Consider the following 12,480-nt stretch of genomic DNA (forward strand, 5'->3'; position numbering starts at 1 on the left):
TCTTCTGACAGATTATTGTCATCAGTTTCTATGGCTATCTTCTCACTTACACACACACACATTCCCACACGTGCTCACATGCACACACACATGTGTGCTACCTTGGTGGACAATCTTTTTCAATGCACTTCTTTTGCTTTCCATTTGGCTGTGTTTCTGGATCACAGAACACATTTTTCACCACACCTTTCCCCCTTTTCACACAGCGGGCAGTTTGTCTCTGGAAACCTGCAAGACAGAAGAACATGCTGTATTCAGAGGCAACTCTGCAATGCCTGACTTCATGCAGGTGAGTATTCGTATGTGGGAAAGCAGCTCTTTAATCGAGGAGGGCGGAGGGCACTTTCTGATGGCCCAGGTGCTTGGAGGTCCACTGCCTGCCCTGCCACTGACTCCACTTGCAGCTTCAGCTTCTCTCAGCACCACGGCTGCTTTTCATTCCTCTCCGACATTACAGAGTGATGCTCCATTGTCATATCAGAGGCACTGAGGGAGGGATTAAAACGGCAGGTGCCAAGAGATGCGATCAGTGGTTAGCTTGGCTGCTGCCACTGCCATTGCTCTGCCCATGTGGCACCACAAAGCTAAAGGCAGCCTCCACGTGTGGCTACCCACTGCTGAGTGGCCCATCTGCAGGGATGCCCAAGCAATGCCGTGGGAGACCCCAGGACCCACCACACCTGCCCGCTGTATCCTTAGGAACTGCATTGCATTCCATTATCTCCCTTCAGAATTTTTGCAGTATTCTGGCCTGCAGGGCCAGACTTCCAAAGATGCTCAAGGAGAACCTGAGGCAGAAGTCGTCTTGCCTAGCACAGAACCTCTTGGCCATGAGGAGACCACACCCTCACAATGTTAGTCCAAGGCGTCCCTGCACAAGGCATGGATTATGCACTTGCAATCTCTCACTCACCGTTTTCAGGGCCTTTTCCCAGGGTGGTTAACCTCCCAGGGCCTCTTCTGAGTCTTCCCACCATTTGCACTATCTTTAGAGGAAAAAAGTCTGCTGTTTTCCTAAACCATGCCATGATTTGCTGTAAAAACTAAGTGTATTTTTGGAGTTCTGCTCCATTCCACAGTGCTACCTTGTACTGCCTAATGGAAGATGCAGAGACAGAAAGAAGGCAGGGAAGCAAACCCTCAGTGGGGGAAAATAAACATTGTGAGGATGCTGTAACCATCCCACAAAAAAAAAAAAAAAAAAAGGAAGAAGAGCCCTCAATAAAATGCTGGGTCTTACACCTCATGTAGAGAAGCAGATTCACCACTGACTGCACGGCAGACAGATGGAAGCCTGAAAGCAAGACATGCCAAGATGCACGGCTGTTGGGTGGGACAGAGTTGCTCTCAGAGTCTGATGAGCCTGGTGTGACGCCTGACTCCACGAGGTGGCAACCAGAGAGGAGAGCTAGCCAACCAGGGGGCCAGCATTCAGAGAAAAGGCATGCTTGCTTCCAAACAGGCCCTCCTGAGGAGATTGGGCCGAGATATACTCAAAAGGAGGGTTTTCAGAAGCAGTTCTTTAGATTGGGTTCAACAAATTGCTTTGTGCATACACTCTGTGGTGATGGAGTTTATTGGGCAAACTTTGGTGAACAAAGAGCCTTTTGCAAAAGAACAGTCTGTTGCCTTGAATGGGCAAAGGGAGAAAAACCCTTAGCTCACAACACTGAGCACTTTGCATTCAAGGTGGTGGCTTCCTTTATGGAATTAAGCCATCTCATAGCATTACTGTCTTCTCCAGAGAGTCTTGCCTGGCTTGGTTTGGTCTAGGGCCCCCTTATTCATCTTTCTGTCAGCCCGGGGTATTCACACAGCTCTCCTCCACAGCTCCTTTTGAACACATCAGTTTTCTTCTGTTCAGCTTTCTTCCCTCTTCAGCTTTCACACTCATACTTAGTAATCGGGAATACAATGGTGCAGCTTGGCCTTACTCTCCAGTGAAATGTCCTTACACTCTTTCTAGGTCCTTCACTGCTGCCTTTCTAAGCCCCAGTCTTGGAATTTCTTGCAGTCTTTCTTCTATAAAAACTTTTTATAATCATGAGACAGCATACATTTATTTACAACAACAAATTAATCTAAGAAAGTTGAATTGATGTTGCAATGCATAGTGGAGAGAATTGGTGCTTATGGTATGGTAAGTGTGTGGATCAAACATTATATTAGCCACGGTCTCATTAGCTGCTCTGAGGGAAGCGACGGATCCTCGTCCTCAGTCCTATGGGATAATATTGCAACATGACAGTTGAAGGGCTGCTGAGATAGTGACTTCCTTCAGATGTTCTGAGGATAAGCCTACCCTTCCCAAAGTCTCATCACTCCTCTCCTCTTCAGCACCGGTGGGAGGAGTTGCTCAGAAGCTCTTGCTGGTTCTGTTTAGACTAACTGAAGTTTGGCCTGAAATCTGAACCATATTTGAAAAAAGCCACCTTGAACACAGGTCTGAAGTTTGCTTATTAGCTAAGATCAACCAGAGTTTAGCATCTGGACACAATGCTAAAGAGATTAATTGGACTAGAAAGTGAATGCTTCCATTCTCTGCCAGATGGCCACAGCACATGTAGCAGAAGTCTCATGCACGTAATTACACATTAGCGAGAATACATGTGCACGGGTCTTATGCACTTAATTATAAATCATTGCTTGTTGTTATTCCCAAATTGGACCAATCTGTGTGAGTGTTTAAAACATCAACAACAAGTAGTGTGCTGGTAAGAACCTCCATTCGCACAGTAATTGAGATAGGATGGGAATTATTGCCCTTAGGAGAAACTAGCAGGAGGTGGCAGCAGAGGGCTAGGCACGCCACATGCAAGCACGGTCCAGACAGCTAGCCAGTCAGCAACGCACGCTTGCCCATGCTGATTGTGCACCCACCTCCTCCATCTGCCTGCCTAGCAGCCACTTCTGGTAAAGATCAGCAGTCGCTTGATTACTCCATGGGGGAGCCACTGACCGGTACTAGCACAGAGCTCCATCACTCACCATTTGTTAGAAGGCTCTTAGAGAATGGTACAAATGTTGAATGTGTTTTCTAATTTGATTTAAAAACAATTATGTATCTTTAAAAAACATGGGTAAATATTGCTGCTTGTTACTATGTAACATAGAGAAATGCAAACAGTTCCATTAATTTCATCCTATGGAAAAAGCTCTTTGCAGCATTGTCTGGGGTGGGACAATCCATCATTGTCTGGGGACCGGTTTCAATGAACCAGTAATCAGCAGAATCACAGGCAGCTCTCAAAGTTGTATTTTGTCTAGTTTTTTAAAAGCAGGGTGGCCTCTCCAAGGGCATGACTTCCAATCCAGGTGTTAATCCAGTTCCTTATGTCAAGCCCACACAGCCGGCTCGTTCCCCGGCTGGCGTGCCGTAGGGATAACGAACAGTGAAGCCACAGCAGCCGGCAGAAAGAGGCAGATGGCCGCATGAATATGGCTTACCCCGCCCACACGTTACGCTGCAACCTGTCCAGCTTCCGTATTGCCAGAAATACTCAGGCTCTTCTACTTCATTCTCAGAGCTCCAGTCTTTACGAACAGTATATTCGTATTTTATTCCAGGGTTATTTTCTTGGAACAGGAGCTGAAAATAATGTGGTGTATTGTCAGTCTTGATCACAAAACGGCACCAAACATGAAAGTGAGAAAGCCTGAATTTGGTTGTTTGCAAGGTTCTAAGCCTGTGTCCCTTCAGAGGTTGTTGGAATTTGCCTCTTCAGACTCAACTAGCATGGTCATTGGCTGGGAAAGATGGGAAATGTACTCCAACAACATCTGAAAGGCCACACAAGTTCCCCACCTCTATAAAGAACAGTGGCAAAAAAACCCTTCTTTCTCTTAAGCAAAAAGTTTATGTATACATGAATTGGTTGGGATTGGATCAGGTGTATTTTGAAAGACACTTAACTCAGTTCACCAACAAGGTTGTCCAGAATGTTCTGGAGGTGCCTGGATTATATGACTTCAGACTGCAGATGGCTCTTCACACAACTGAGTGCTCCTCCATCCCAGAAAAACATCTCATAGAACATAAATTAGGAAGATGGATTCTAGCGTAGCTTTCTCCCTGATGTGCGGGGGGGGTTTTTTAATCTGAGGGGATTATTTATTTTTGCATGGAAAACCATTCAATCGCATGCACAGGCATCTGTAGTCTGAAATAAGATAGTTCAGTTAAAGGTTTATCGCCTGAGTGAGAAATACAAGAATTTACCTTTTTTAAATAGCATCCCGTGACAGCCAGTTTGTGTACTGGTTAAGAACACAAGCCTAGGACTCAGACAATCTGGGTTCTAGTCCCTGGTCAGCCATGGAGCCAACTGGGTGACTTTGGGCCAGTCACAGACTCTCAGCCCAGCCTACCTCACAGGGTTGTTGTTGTGGGGATAAGATTGAGAGTATAAGGACAAGAATGATGTAAGGTGTTTTGAGTTCTTTAAAAAGTAAAAAGGCAGAATAAATAAAAAATAGGTAAATATTTTTATCTAATAAAAACAAAACAAAACAAAACAACAACACGTAAGTATATCCTGCTCCTCCCCCTCTTCCAAGAAATTCCAGGTGGCTTCAGTGATGCTCTTCTTCTCCATTTTAGCCTCCCATCCACATTGTCACCAAGTGAGCAGCCTAGAGCCAGCTCTCCTGAGCCCCAGTCCTACTATCAGCACCATCCCACACGAGCCCTTGGTTGTGGCATCCGGCTACAGTGAGAATGATTTCGAACTGCAGTCAGAAGATTCCCTCTGGCTCTGATTTCATCCATGGCATGTTTACACCACAGCAGCAAACCCAACATGGAAGACAAAAACATCAGTAGATTCATGGCACTTCAAGCTTTTCAGAAGTGCTAAGAAGCGTTAGGGTGGGGAAATCCCATTCCTGGGGCACCCCAAAATAGTCCAATGGGAACACAGCATGCTTGGTTCCTCTGGGATGCTGCCTGAGAGGAAAACACCTGAGAACTGGGCAGGAGGGAGAATGGAAAAGAGACACAGATACAAAAAGTGCAGAGAACCATCAGGTGCAGCTTGTCATGCAGAGGTGAGAAAAACTGCACCTGTTGAAATTCTCTCTCCTATCCCACAACTGGTAAAGGCATAGAAAACTGCAGCGCATCTCATTCTCACAGCTATCTGCTACATAAAGCCACTTTCTCCCAGGACTCGCTGGCGTACCTGTAGCCACAAAGATTCGTTCGTGGGTCCAGGGGCAGTGAGGTTTTCCTGGTCGCCTTTCCTCCCATACTGAAATATGGTTCCAGCCACCTTGTAGTCTCCATTCCACTGGATAATAAACCCTCCATTTAGGTAATACTTTGCTGGGTCTTCACTCCGCAAGGCAAGGAAATTCCCTGCTTCCGCCACTTCTTCTATTCGGATGTTTCTTGCGCCTTTCGGAATCAGGCCAATATCAACATAACCTGCGCAGGGAGAAAAAGCACCCACTAGTCTGAACGAGTTAATGCACCTTCCAGAATCCAAAAAGGATCCGTGCTGTGCCCTCTTGTAGAGAACAGCTTCTCTGTGTGAGGCATTAATTCTGCACTTGCAACTTCTCACGCATGTTGTGAGTGCTTCACACACTGTTGTCCCCCAGGGCCTCTTGTGTGCTTTCCTATGGCTTTTTCCTTTTAAACTGAATTTGATTTTACCTGGAAATAGTGCGAAGGCAAACGCATTTATTTTCATAGTTTTGCTATATTGCAGCACCACTATGTGGCTGTATAATGGAACATACCGAAAGGCAGAGAAAGAAAAACCAGAGGGAAGGAAGCACCCATAAAGGAACACAGGTAATGCAAACTCACAAGGAACCTGGATGCAGAAACCGTATTATAGTGCTGCTTAAAAGCTTCACGTAGAGAAGCCCTATGTACAGAAGAGAATAATGTTGCTCTGCATAAGTATCTTTAGGTGTCATTCGGGTCAATTAAGTCAACATCATTTCTTTTTAATTCTGGGAGTGATGATGATTTTGTAGCAGAAACAGTACCAACTACATAAAAGAGAAAGGTAGGAGGGCAGGACCCCAGGCTGTGCAGATGGACCATGAGGACTGAATGTGCTCAGCTGGCCCGGGATACGGACTGACGGTTGGCAAGTAGGGAACTTGGGAGGAAGGGGGAAAGAAATGCAGAAACCTGAGCTAGATAAATAAATGATTGTTACCTGAAGGAACACCTTGCTCTGTATGTTCCTACCTGGCCCCAGAGATCTTCTGCTGAGATCCTTCTCAGGGAATTCTCCCCCTCCCCGCAAAAAAAGAAGCTAGAGGGATGATGACAAGGAGAAAGGCATTTTCCATGGTAGCACCCCATTTGTTGGAACATGATCCCCAAGGAAGTGTGCCTGGAGCCATCTTTGTTCTCTTTTTGGCACCAAAAATTTTATTTTCCTGATATTTTCCTAGTTAAGATTTATTTTAATCATGTTTTTATTGCTGCTATAGTCTGCATTATTTTTATAGTCACTGTGAATTGTCTATGTTTTGTTGTATTGCTTTTATTCTCCGTTGTTTATTTAATATTATTTATTGTTTTTATATGTTTAAATTTGTAAACTGCTCAGAAAGCCCAAATGGCTATGGGGCAGTATAAAAATGTAATAAAATAAATAAATAAAGATTGAAGGTTGAGTGACCATTCTCACACCCATGGAAAAGTGTTCTGTTCATTTCTGGCAATGCGGCAGAGGGGGTAGGACAACGAAAAAGGCACAACGTATTCAGAAGGGGATCTCTGGACTTGTTTAAAAATGCAGGTATCCATGCATGAAAGTGAACAGGAGAGAGAGATGAGCTGATGCTGATGACTTCGTACTTATATCCTTCCTCTTTTCCTCCTGTGAGGAACCCTGTGCTGTGGGATAGGCTGGGTCAGTGAGCGACTGGTCCAAAGCCACCCAGTGAGCTTCATGGATGAGCAAACTAACTCTCTAACCACGTGCCACAGTGGCTCATCCATCCATCCATCCATCCATGAAGGAGAAAGAGTCCATAAGCACAGATGGATGAGCTTAAACAAAGTTCACCCATGTACATCCTCCAGTTTATCTGCAGCAACCAAGTTGCCAAGGTAAGAGAAATCTGTTTCATTCCATCCCACCATGGTTGCAGTTTTTAATATGAATTGCACTTCTCAGAGTGCCGGCTAGGAAAAAACAGCAGCAGCCGGGAAAAACAGCTAGGAACTGCTAGCTAGGAAAAGCAGCAGCTGCAGCCATGGGCAAGAGGTGTCAGGAGGACCAGCGATAGTTGGCTCAGGGCTGTTTATTGTTGTCAAGACCGGAGGCAGCTTTAGGACTCCCTCTGCTGGTCAAGGACCAGCACAGCAGCCCTGGCAGTTGCAGGATTACCACACTCGACTGCAGCTGCCAGGGCTCTCATGAGCTCCACCTGGGAGTCCTGGGGAAGAGCTACGTATATAAGCAGCAGTGACTCTTCCCTTCAGAAGCTCCCTTGGCAACAAAGGCTTCCTGAGTTGCTTGAGTGCTCCTGGGCTGTGGATGCTGGGACTTTGTTCCTGGAACTCTGCCTGTGATCTTGCTCCAGCCCTCAAGATACCTGTTTCCCTCAGCTTGTCTTCTTGGCTTGCTGGCTTGTCTGGCCCCATTTACCTCCTGAATGGACTTGGCCCTTGTGCTTGCTGGCTCCGACTTTTGGACTGTGTGACTGTGCCCTTGGACTGACCCTTGTGCTGTGCCCTGGTTGCCTGGGTCAGGGCCCCATCTGCAAGTCAGCTGCCCATGGCCCAGATGCTGACAGTTGTGATCTTAAGTCCTTTACTGCCCACCATGGCGTTTTCTCCTAAAAAATTGTCACAATCTCCACAGTGACAGCCACTGCAAAATGCCCAAGCAGATGTCACTGTTTTACCATGCATTTCAAAAATTATTAGGTATAAGAAATGTTTGCAAACATTTCTGTCTACACACACACACACACACACACACACACACACACACACACACACAGAGCACCACCTGGGAGGTGTCTCGTGTCAAAATGCAGGAGTCACCAACAGTCGACCTTGACTCAGAGCAGCTGCATTTTCACTTTGTGCTCTCCTGACAGCTGTCAAATGGTGAGCTGTCAAGGGAAAGTGAAAATGTGAGGGCTCTTTGCTTATGAAAGGGCCTCACCAGTAGATCATCTGCCCCAATTTTTTTCTTTGGCCCTGACTGCTCAAAGTCCTGAACCTTTCCTGCCCTTTTTCAGAACTTTTGGGGAAGTGGAAAAGTGGGAGCTAGTTTTCTTCAGACAGGGTATGCCCTCCCAAAAATGTGGGACCAATGACAAATTGAAACAACCTGGCAGTGATGAAATTCCAAGCCAATCCCTCTAAGGAAGCACTAGTAGCCTCTTCTAATCCAAGCACAGAATCCCACTTTGGTGAAGCTCTCAGTTATTTCTGGCTTCCAATGGTGGACGGCCCCAAATTCAAAGTGGGGGGGGGGAGGAAAAGGTGTAGAACCACAAAACACTCCCCCACATGAAAAAGTAGGAAATCCCCAGCATATTTTAAAGTGCTTACTGTCAGTAATTAAACATTTGGAGAAGCATTTTGCCTTTTAGAAAAGGAAAAACTGCCCAGAAGCTGGGAAACCAGCAAACCTTCAGTGGTTGGGGGCTGGGGATAGGAAATGGCTTTCTGCAGAACCCTGGATGGCCAGACTGGGGCCTCAGGAAGGCTGGATTTGGTTCACAGGCCTGCAGATTCCCACTACTGCACCAACACACCTCCACCTCAAAGACTGGCCTTGCCACTACCTCACCAGCATTCCTAATCTTTCTTTAATTTGTCACAGTGATCTGCAATGTATTATTAGATGATTTTCCAGTAACAAGAACTCTTATAACCAGAGAGTTAACAGGAAAATATTCTGTAGCACAATTTTAGTCACAGAGGCAACCTGCAGGTAACAACCTTGGAGATTAGACAAGATTTCATGTTCCTCAATAAGAAGAACGCAGCGAAGCATTTGGAGAATATATTCCAGTATTCTCTCAGGCCATTCAGAAGACACAACTGTTCCATGGCAGTAAGCGCACATCTGATTGGAAAATTCAGAAGAAAAATATACTTCCCCAGGCCCATTTAAGATGAAAGAATGATCAAAGAGGACCAGATGTACTAAGTTTTTGTGGGCTATAATGAATCAGGAGTTTATTTTTCCTATTGCCACATTTCATTAAGAAATTGAACAGCCTACATCTGCAATGGAGAGCAGCCTACATGTATATTCCTATTCAGGGCTCCCTGATAAATATGCTGAAGGTCTGTAAAAACTAAAGACCAGCATCACTGCAGGTTTTTTGACAGCAACTCTGGACCCACAGAACCTGAAAGCAGCAGCAAATCCGCAGATAAAATGAGGTGGCTGACATGGCAAATGGGAATCTTTCTCTATTTGCTGTCTTTTTTCAATCAGCATGAAGTTATTTTATTAGAAAATTAAATAGTCAATTGAGGTAAGATTCTCTTTTCACCAAATAAATAAATAAATAAATAAATAAATAAATAAATAAATAAATAAATAAATCCCACCACTATCTCAACTCAAAGATTTCTGCTTTCTGTCCCCTTTCCTGGTAAACAGAAATTGAATTTTTATATTAATAGATGTCAGGATCTGGGCTGCTCTGGTGGCCACCTATATATTTGCAGGATAGGCCCCAGGCCCTGCTGGAGCACTCAGCCTCCTGACGAGCACCCGCGGGGACCCCTGGGGGAAGAGCAAAGTACAAGCAAGCTCTTTCCTCCAGAACTGGCTCAGCATCACAGGTTTGCTGTCATGCCTGTATCCTGCCTGACCTTTTCCGGCTCTCCTGCATCTTGCTGTGTATCTCACCTTGCCATGTTGCCTCAGCGTCACAGGCCTCCCTGTTTACTGTTGTGCCTGCATCTTTGCTGTGTACCTGCCCAGTCAAGGTACCAGCACCTCTGTTTGTCTTCCTGGTTCCTGACCTTGGCCTGTACAATGACTGTGACTTGGACTTGCCAATAAACCTTGCCTTTGGACTTTGGGTCCTGTCTCACCTTGGGTTCTGTTGCCCTGGGCGTGGTACCCCTGTCTTTTTGCTTGCTGCCCATATCCGACTCCTGCACCCTGGCAATAGGCCGGAAACAATGGCTGCGAATCATAGCCCTCGTCCAGCTCCAGTTAGGACGAGTTATGCAAAAACTGTCGCATGTTTTCCTTTTCTGCCGAGCCTTGAGGTAGACTTGCTGGGACAGTCACATTCGGTCAGCCGTGGGAGGAACCACAACACAGGAACTGGGATCAATCATATAAAGGCTGATTGATAGGAGGAGAAGCCAGTTTTGGTTACTCAACAAACCCCAGGAGGATGGCATGGCTGAGCAACTACAGACCAGAAAACGGAAACCTACAGGGTTGTTATTGTCAAGCCCTCTTAGACTATCAAACCAATTGCATCTCATCTGTGTTTACTCCAAAGAAAGCACCACTGATTTTTAACTGAGTTTTTCCAGCATATAATCTTTCCAATTTCCATTTTTAACCAAATAATTTTAAAAAACATAATGATGCAATTTACCGCCCACAACGCAATTTCCATAATGAAGCAATTTACAAAGTAAGTTTCACTGTGTTCAGCAGGATTTAAGAGGTAAACGTGCATTTGATTGCAGCCTTAGACATTAAATCATACTGGTTTGAAATACTATTTACATCAGGGATGAGGAACCCATGACCCTTTGGATATTGTTGAACTACAACTCCCATCGCCTCACTTTAGGCTACACTAGCTGAAGCTAATGAGTATTGCAGTCCAACAGCATCTGCAGGACCACATATCCCCATCTGTTTTTTAAAAAGAAACATTTACTTAAATGCTGCAAACTTTTAAATCAACTGCAGAAAACATTGGGCTGAACTCTCCTCCTTTCAAGAACATCATCCGGAGAAGCTGGAGAAGCAGGGCTGCCCAAGACATTTTGTCGCTGGAGATGGACCAGCAAATGACACCCAGTTCCCACTCACTCCACCTCTGCTCCCTCCCTGGGACCCTTCTCTGAAGTGCAGTGGCAGCTGCTCTTCGCTGCTTTGTCCCCTGTGGCAGCCATAGAAGGTAGGCTGTTAGACGGTTAACAGAAAGGCTCACTTTGCCCCAGGACAGAGCCACCTTCTCAGGAAGTCAAGCATGCCCTTCTCTGGACAGGGATGGCCTGGCCTCTGTACTCCATATGCTACTAGCATCCCATTCAGAACACTGTAACGAGCTTCATGCATGGCTCCCTCATGCTTGGTCTGGAAGCAGCTGGTGAAAAATGAGGCAGTCATGGTGGACACATCATGAGTGGAGCTGACTGGAGCTGGGGGGGGGGGGTCAGACTAGATGGCCCAGGAGCCTTCTAACTTACTCTGTTTCTGTGATGCGGGGTGCAGTGCTTGGCCATGCACACATAAAATGTTGAAGCAACTGACTACCTACCAATTACAGAGCCACCCACGAAGTCATGACACAGAGAACTCTGAAGAGCTTGGAGTCAAGTTCACCTTCCAACAGATCTCTTTGCCAGCATATATCCCTATGAGTATTAAAACCCTTGGAGGAGGCTCTGCCAACTGTAGGAAAACCTGTAGGTAGCCTTCTTGGAACAACCCACAAACATGGTGGCACATATCTGATGGAGGATCCCCATGGTATTGGTTTTAGATTTTTGTGTATTGGAATTCAAATCTGCACATTAGAATTTTACTGTTGTTGTTAGTTGCAAAGTCACATCTGGCCCATCACAACCCAACCCATCGCGGGGGATGCAGTATGAGGCGAGACTGAGGGAACTGGGTCTCTTCAACCTGGAGAAGAGGAGACTCAGAGGGGATCTGTTGGTGACATACAGGTATGTGAGGGGGTCTCACACGGAGGTGGGTAGAGACCAGTTCTCCCCTGCAGAGGAAGGCAGGACGCGCTCCAACGGAGCAAAGCTCAGGGAACCCAAGTTCAATTTAGATGCCAGGAAGCACTTTCTGACAGTTAGGACCCCGAGGGTGTGGAATGGGCTTCCATGGCAGGTGGTTGAGGCCCTGTCGGTGACAGTATTCAAAGATAGACTACACATGCACATGGTAGGCATGTCATGAGCAGATCCAGCTGGAGCTGGGGGTCAGACTAGATGGCCCAGGAGACCCCTTCTGACTCACTCTGTTTCTCTGTTTCTGTGACCCCATGGACAACATTCCTCCAGGCCTTCCTATCCTCCACCATCCCCCGGAGTCCACTCAAGCTCACACCAGCTGCTTCAGTGACTCCATCTAGCCACCTCATTCTCTGCCGTCCCCTTCTTCTTTTGCCGTCAATTGTTCCCAGCATTAGGCTTTTCTCCAGTGAGTCCTTCCTTCTCATTAGGTGGCCAAAGTATTTGAGTTTCATCTTCAGTATCTGGCCTTCTAAAGAGTAGTCAGGGTTGATCTCCTCCAGGACTGACCGGTTTGATTGCCTTGTGGTCCA

General features: G+C 46.1%; 1 protein-coding gene across 1 annotated transcript in view; it reads right to left on the reverse strand.

Annotated features, from left to right (window-relative positions):
• The window catches only part of ADAMTS12 (ADAM metallopeptidase with thrombospondin type 1 motif 12), a 138,127-nt gene that overhangs the window by 18,429 nt on the left and 107,218 nt on the right, over positions 1–12,480 (reverse strand). The window contains exons 15-17 of the mRNA XM_044431052.1: positions 5,181–5,425; positions 3,448–3,589; positions 102–228 (exon numbers count right to left, since the gene is read on the reverse strand). Of these exons, the coding sequence (XP_044286987.1) occupies positions 102–228; positions 3,448–3,589; positions 5,181–5,425 (514 nt within the window). The remainder of the gene's footprint in view (positions 1–101; positions 229–3,447; positions 3,590–5,180; positions 5,426–12,480) is intronic.

The sequence above is a fragment of the Varanus komodoensis genome, unplaced genomic scaffold (genome assembly GCF_004798865.1).
Source record: "Varanus komodoensis strain SLA01 unplaced genomic scaffold, ASM479886v1 scaffold22, whole genome shotgun sequence".
In the NCBI taxonomy this organism is placed as follows: domain Eukaryota; kingdom Metazoa; phylum Chordata; class Lepidosauria; order Squamata; family Varanidae; genus Varanus; species Varanus komodoensis.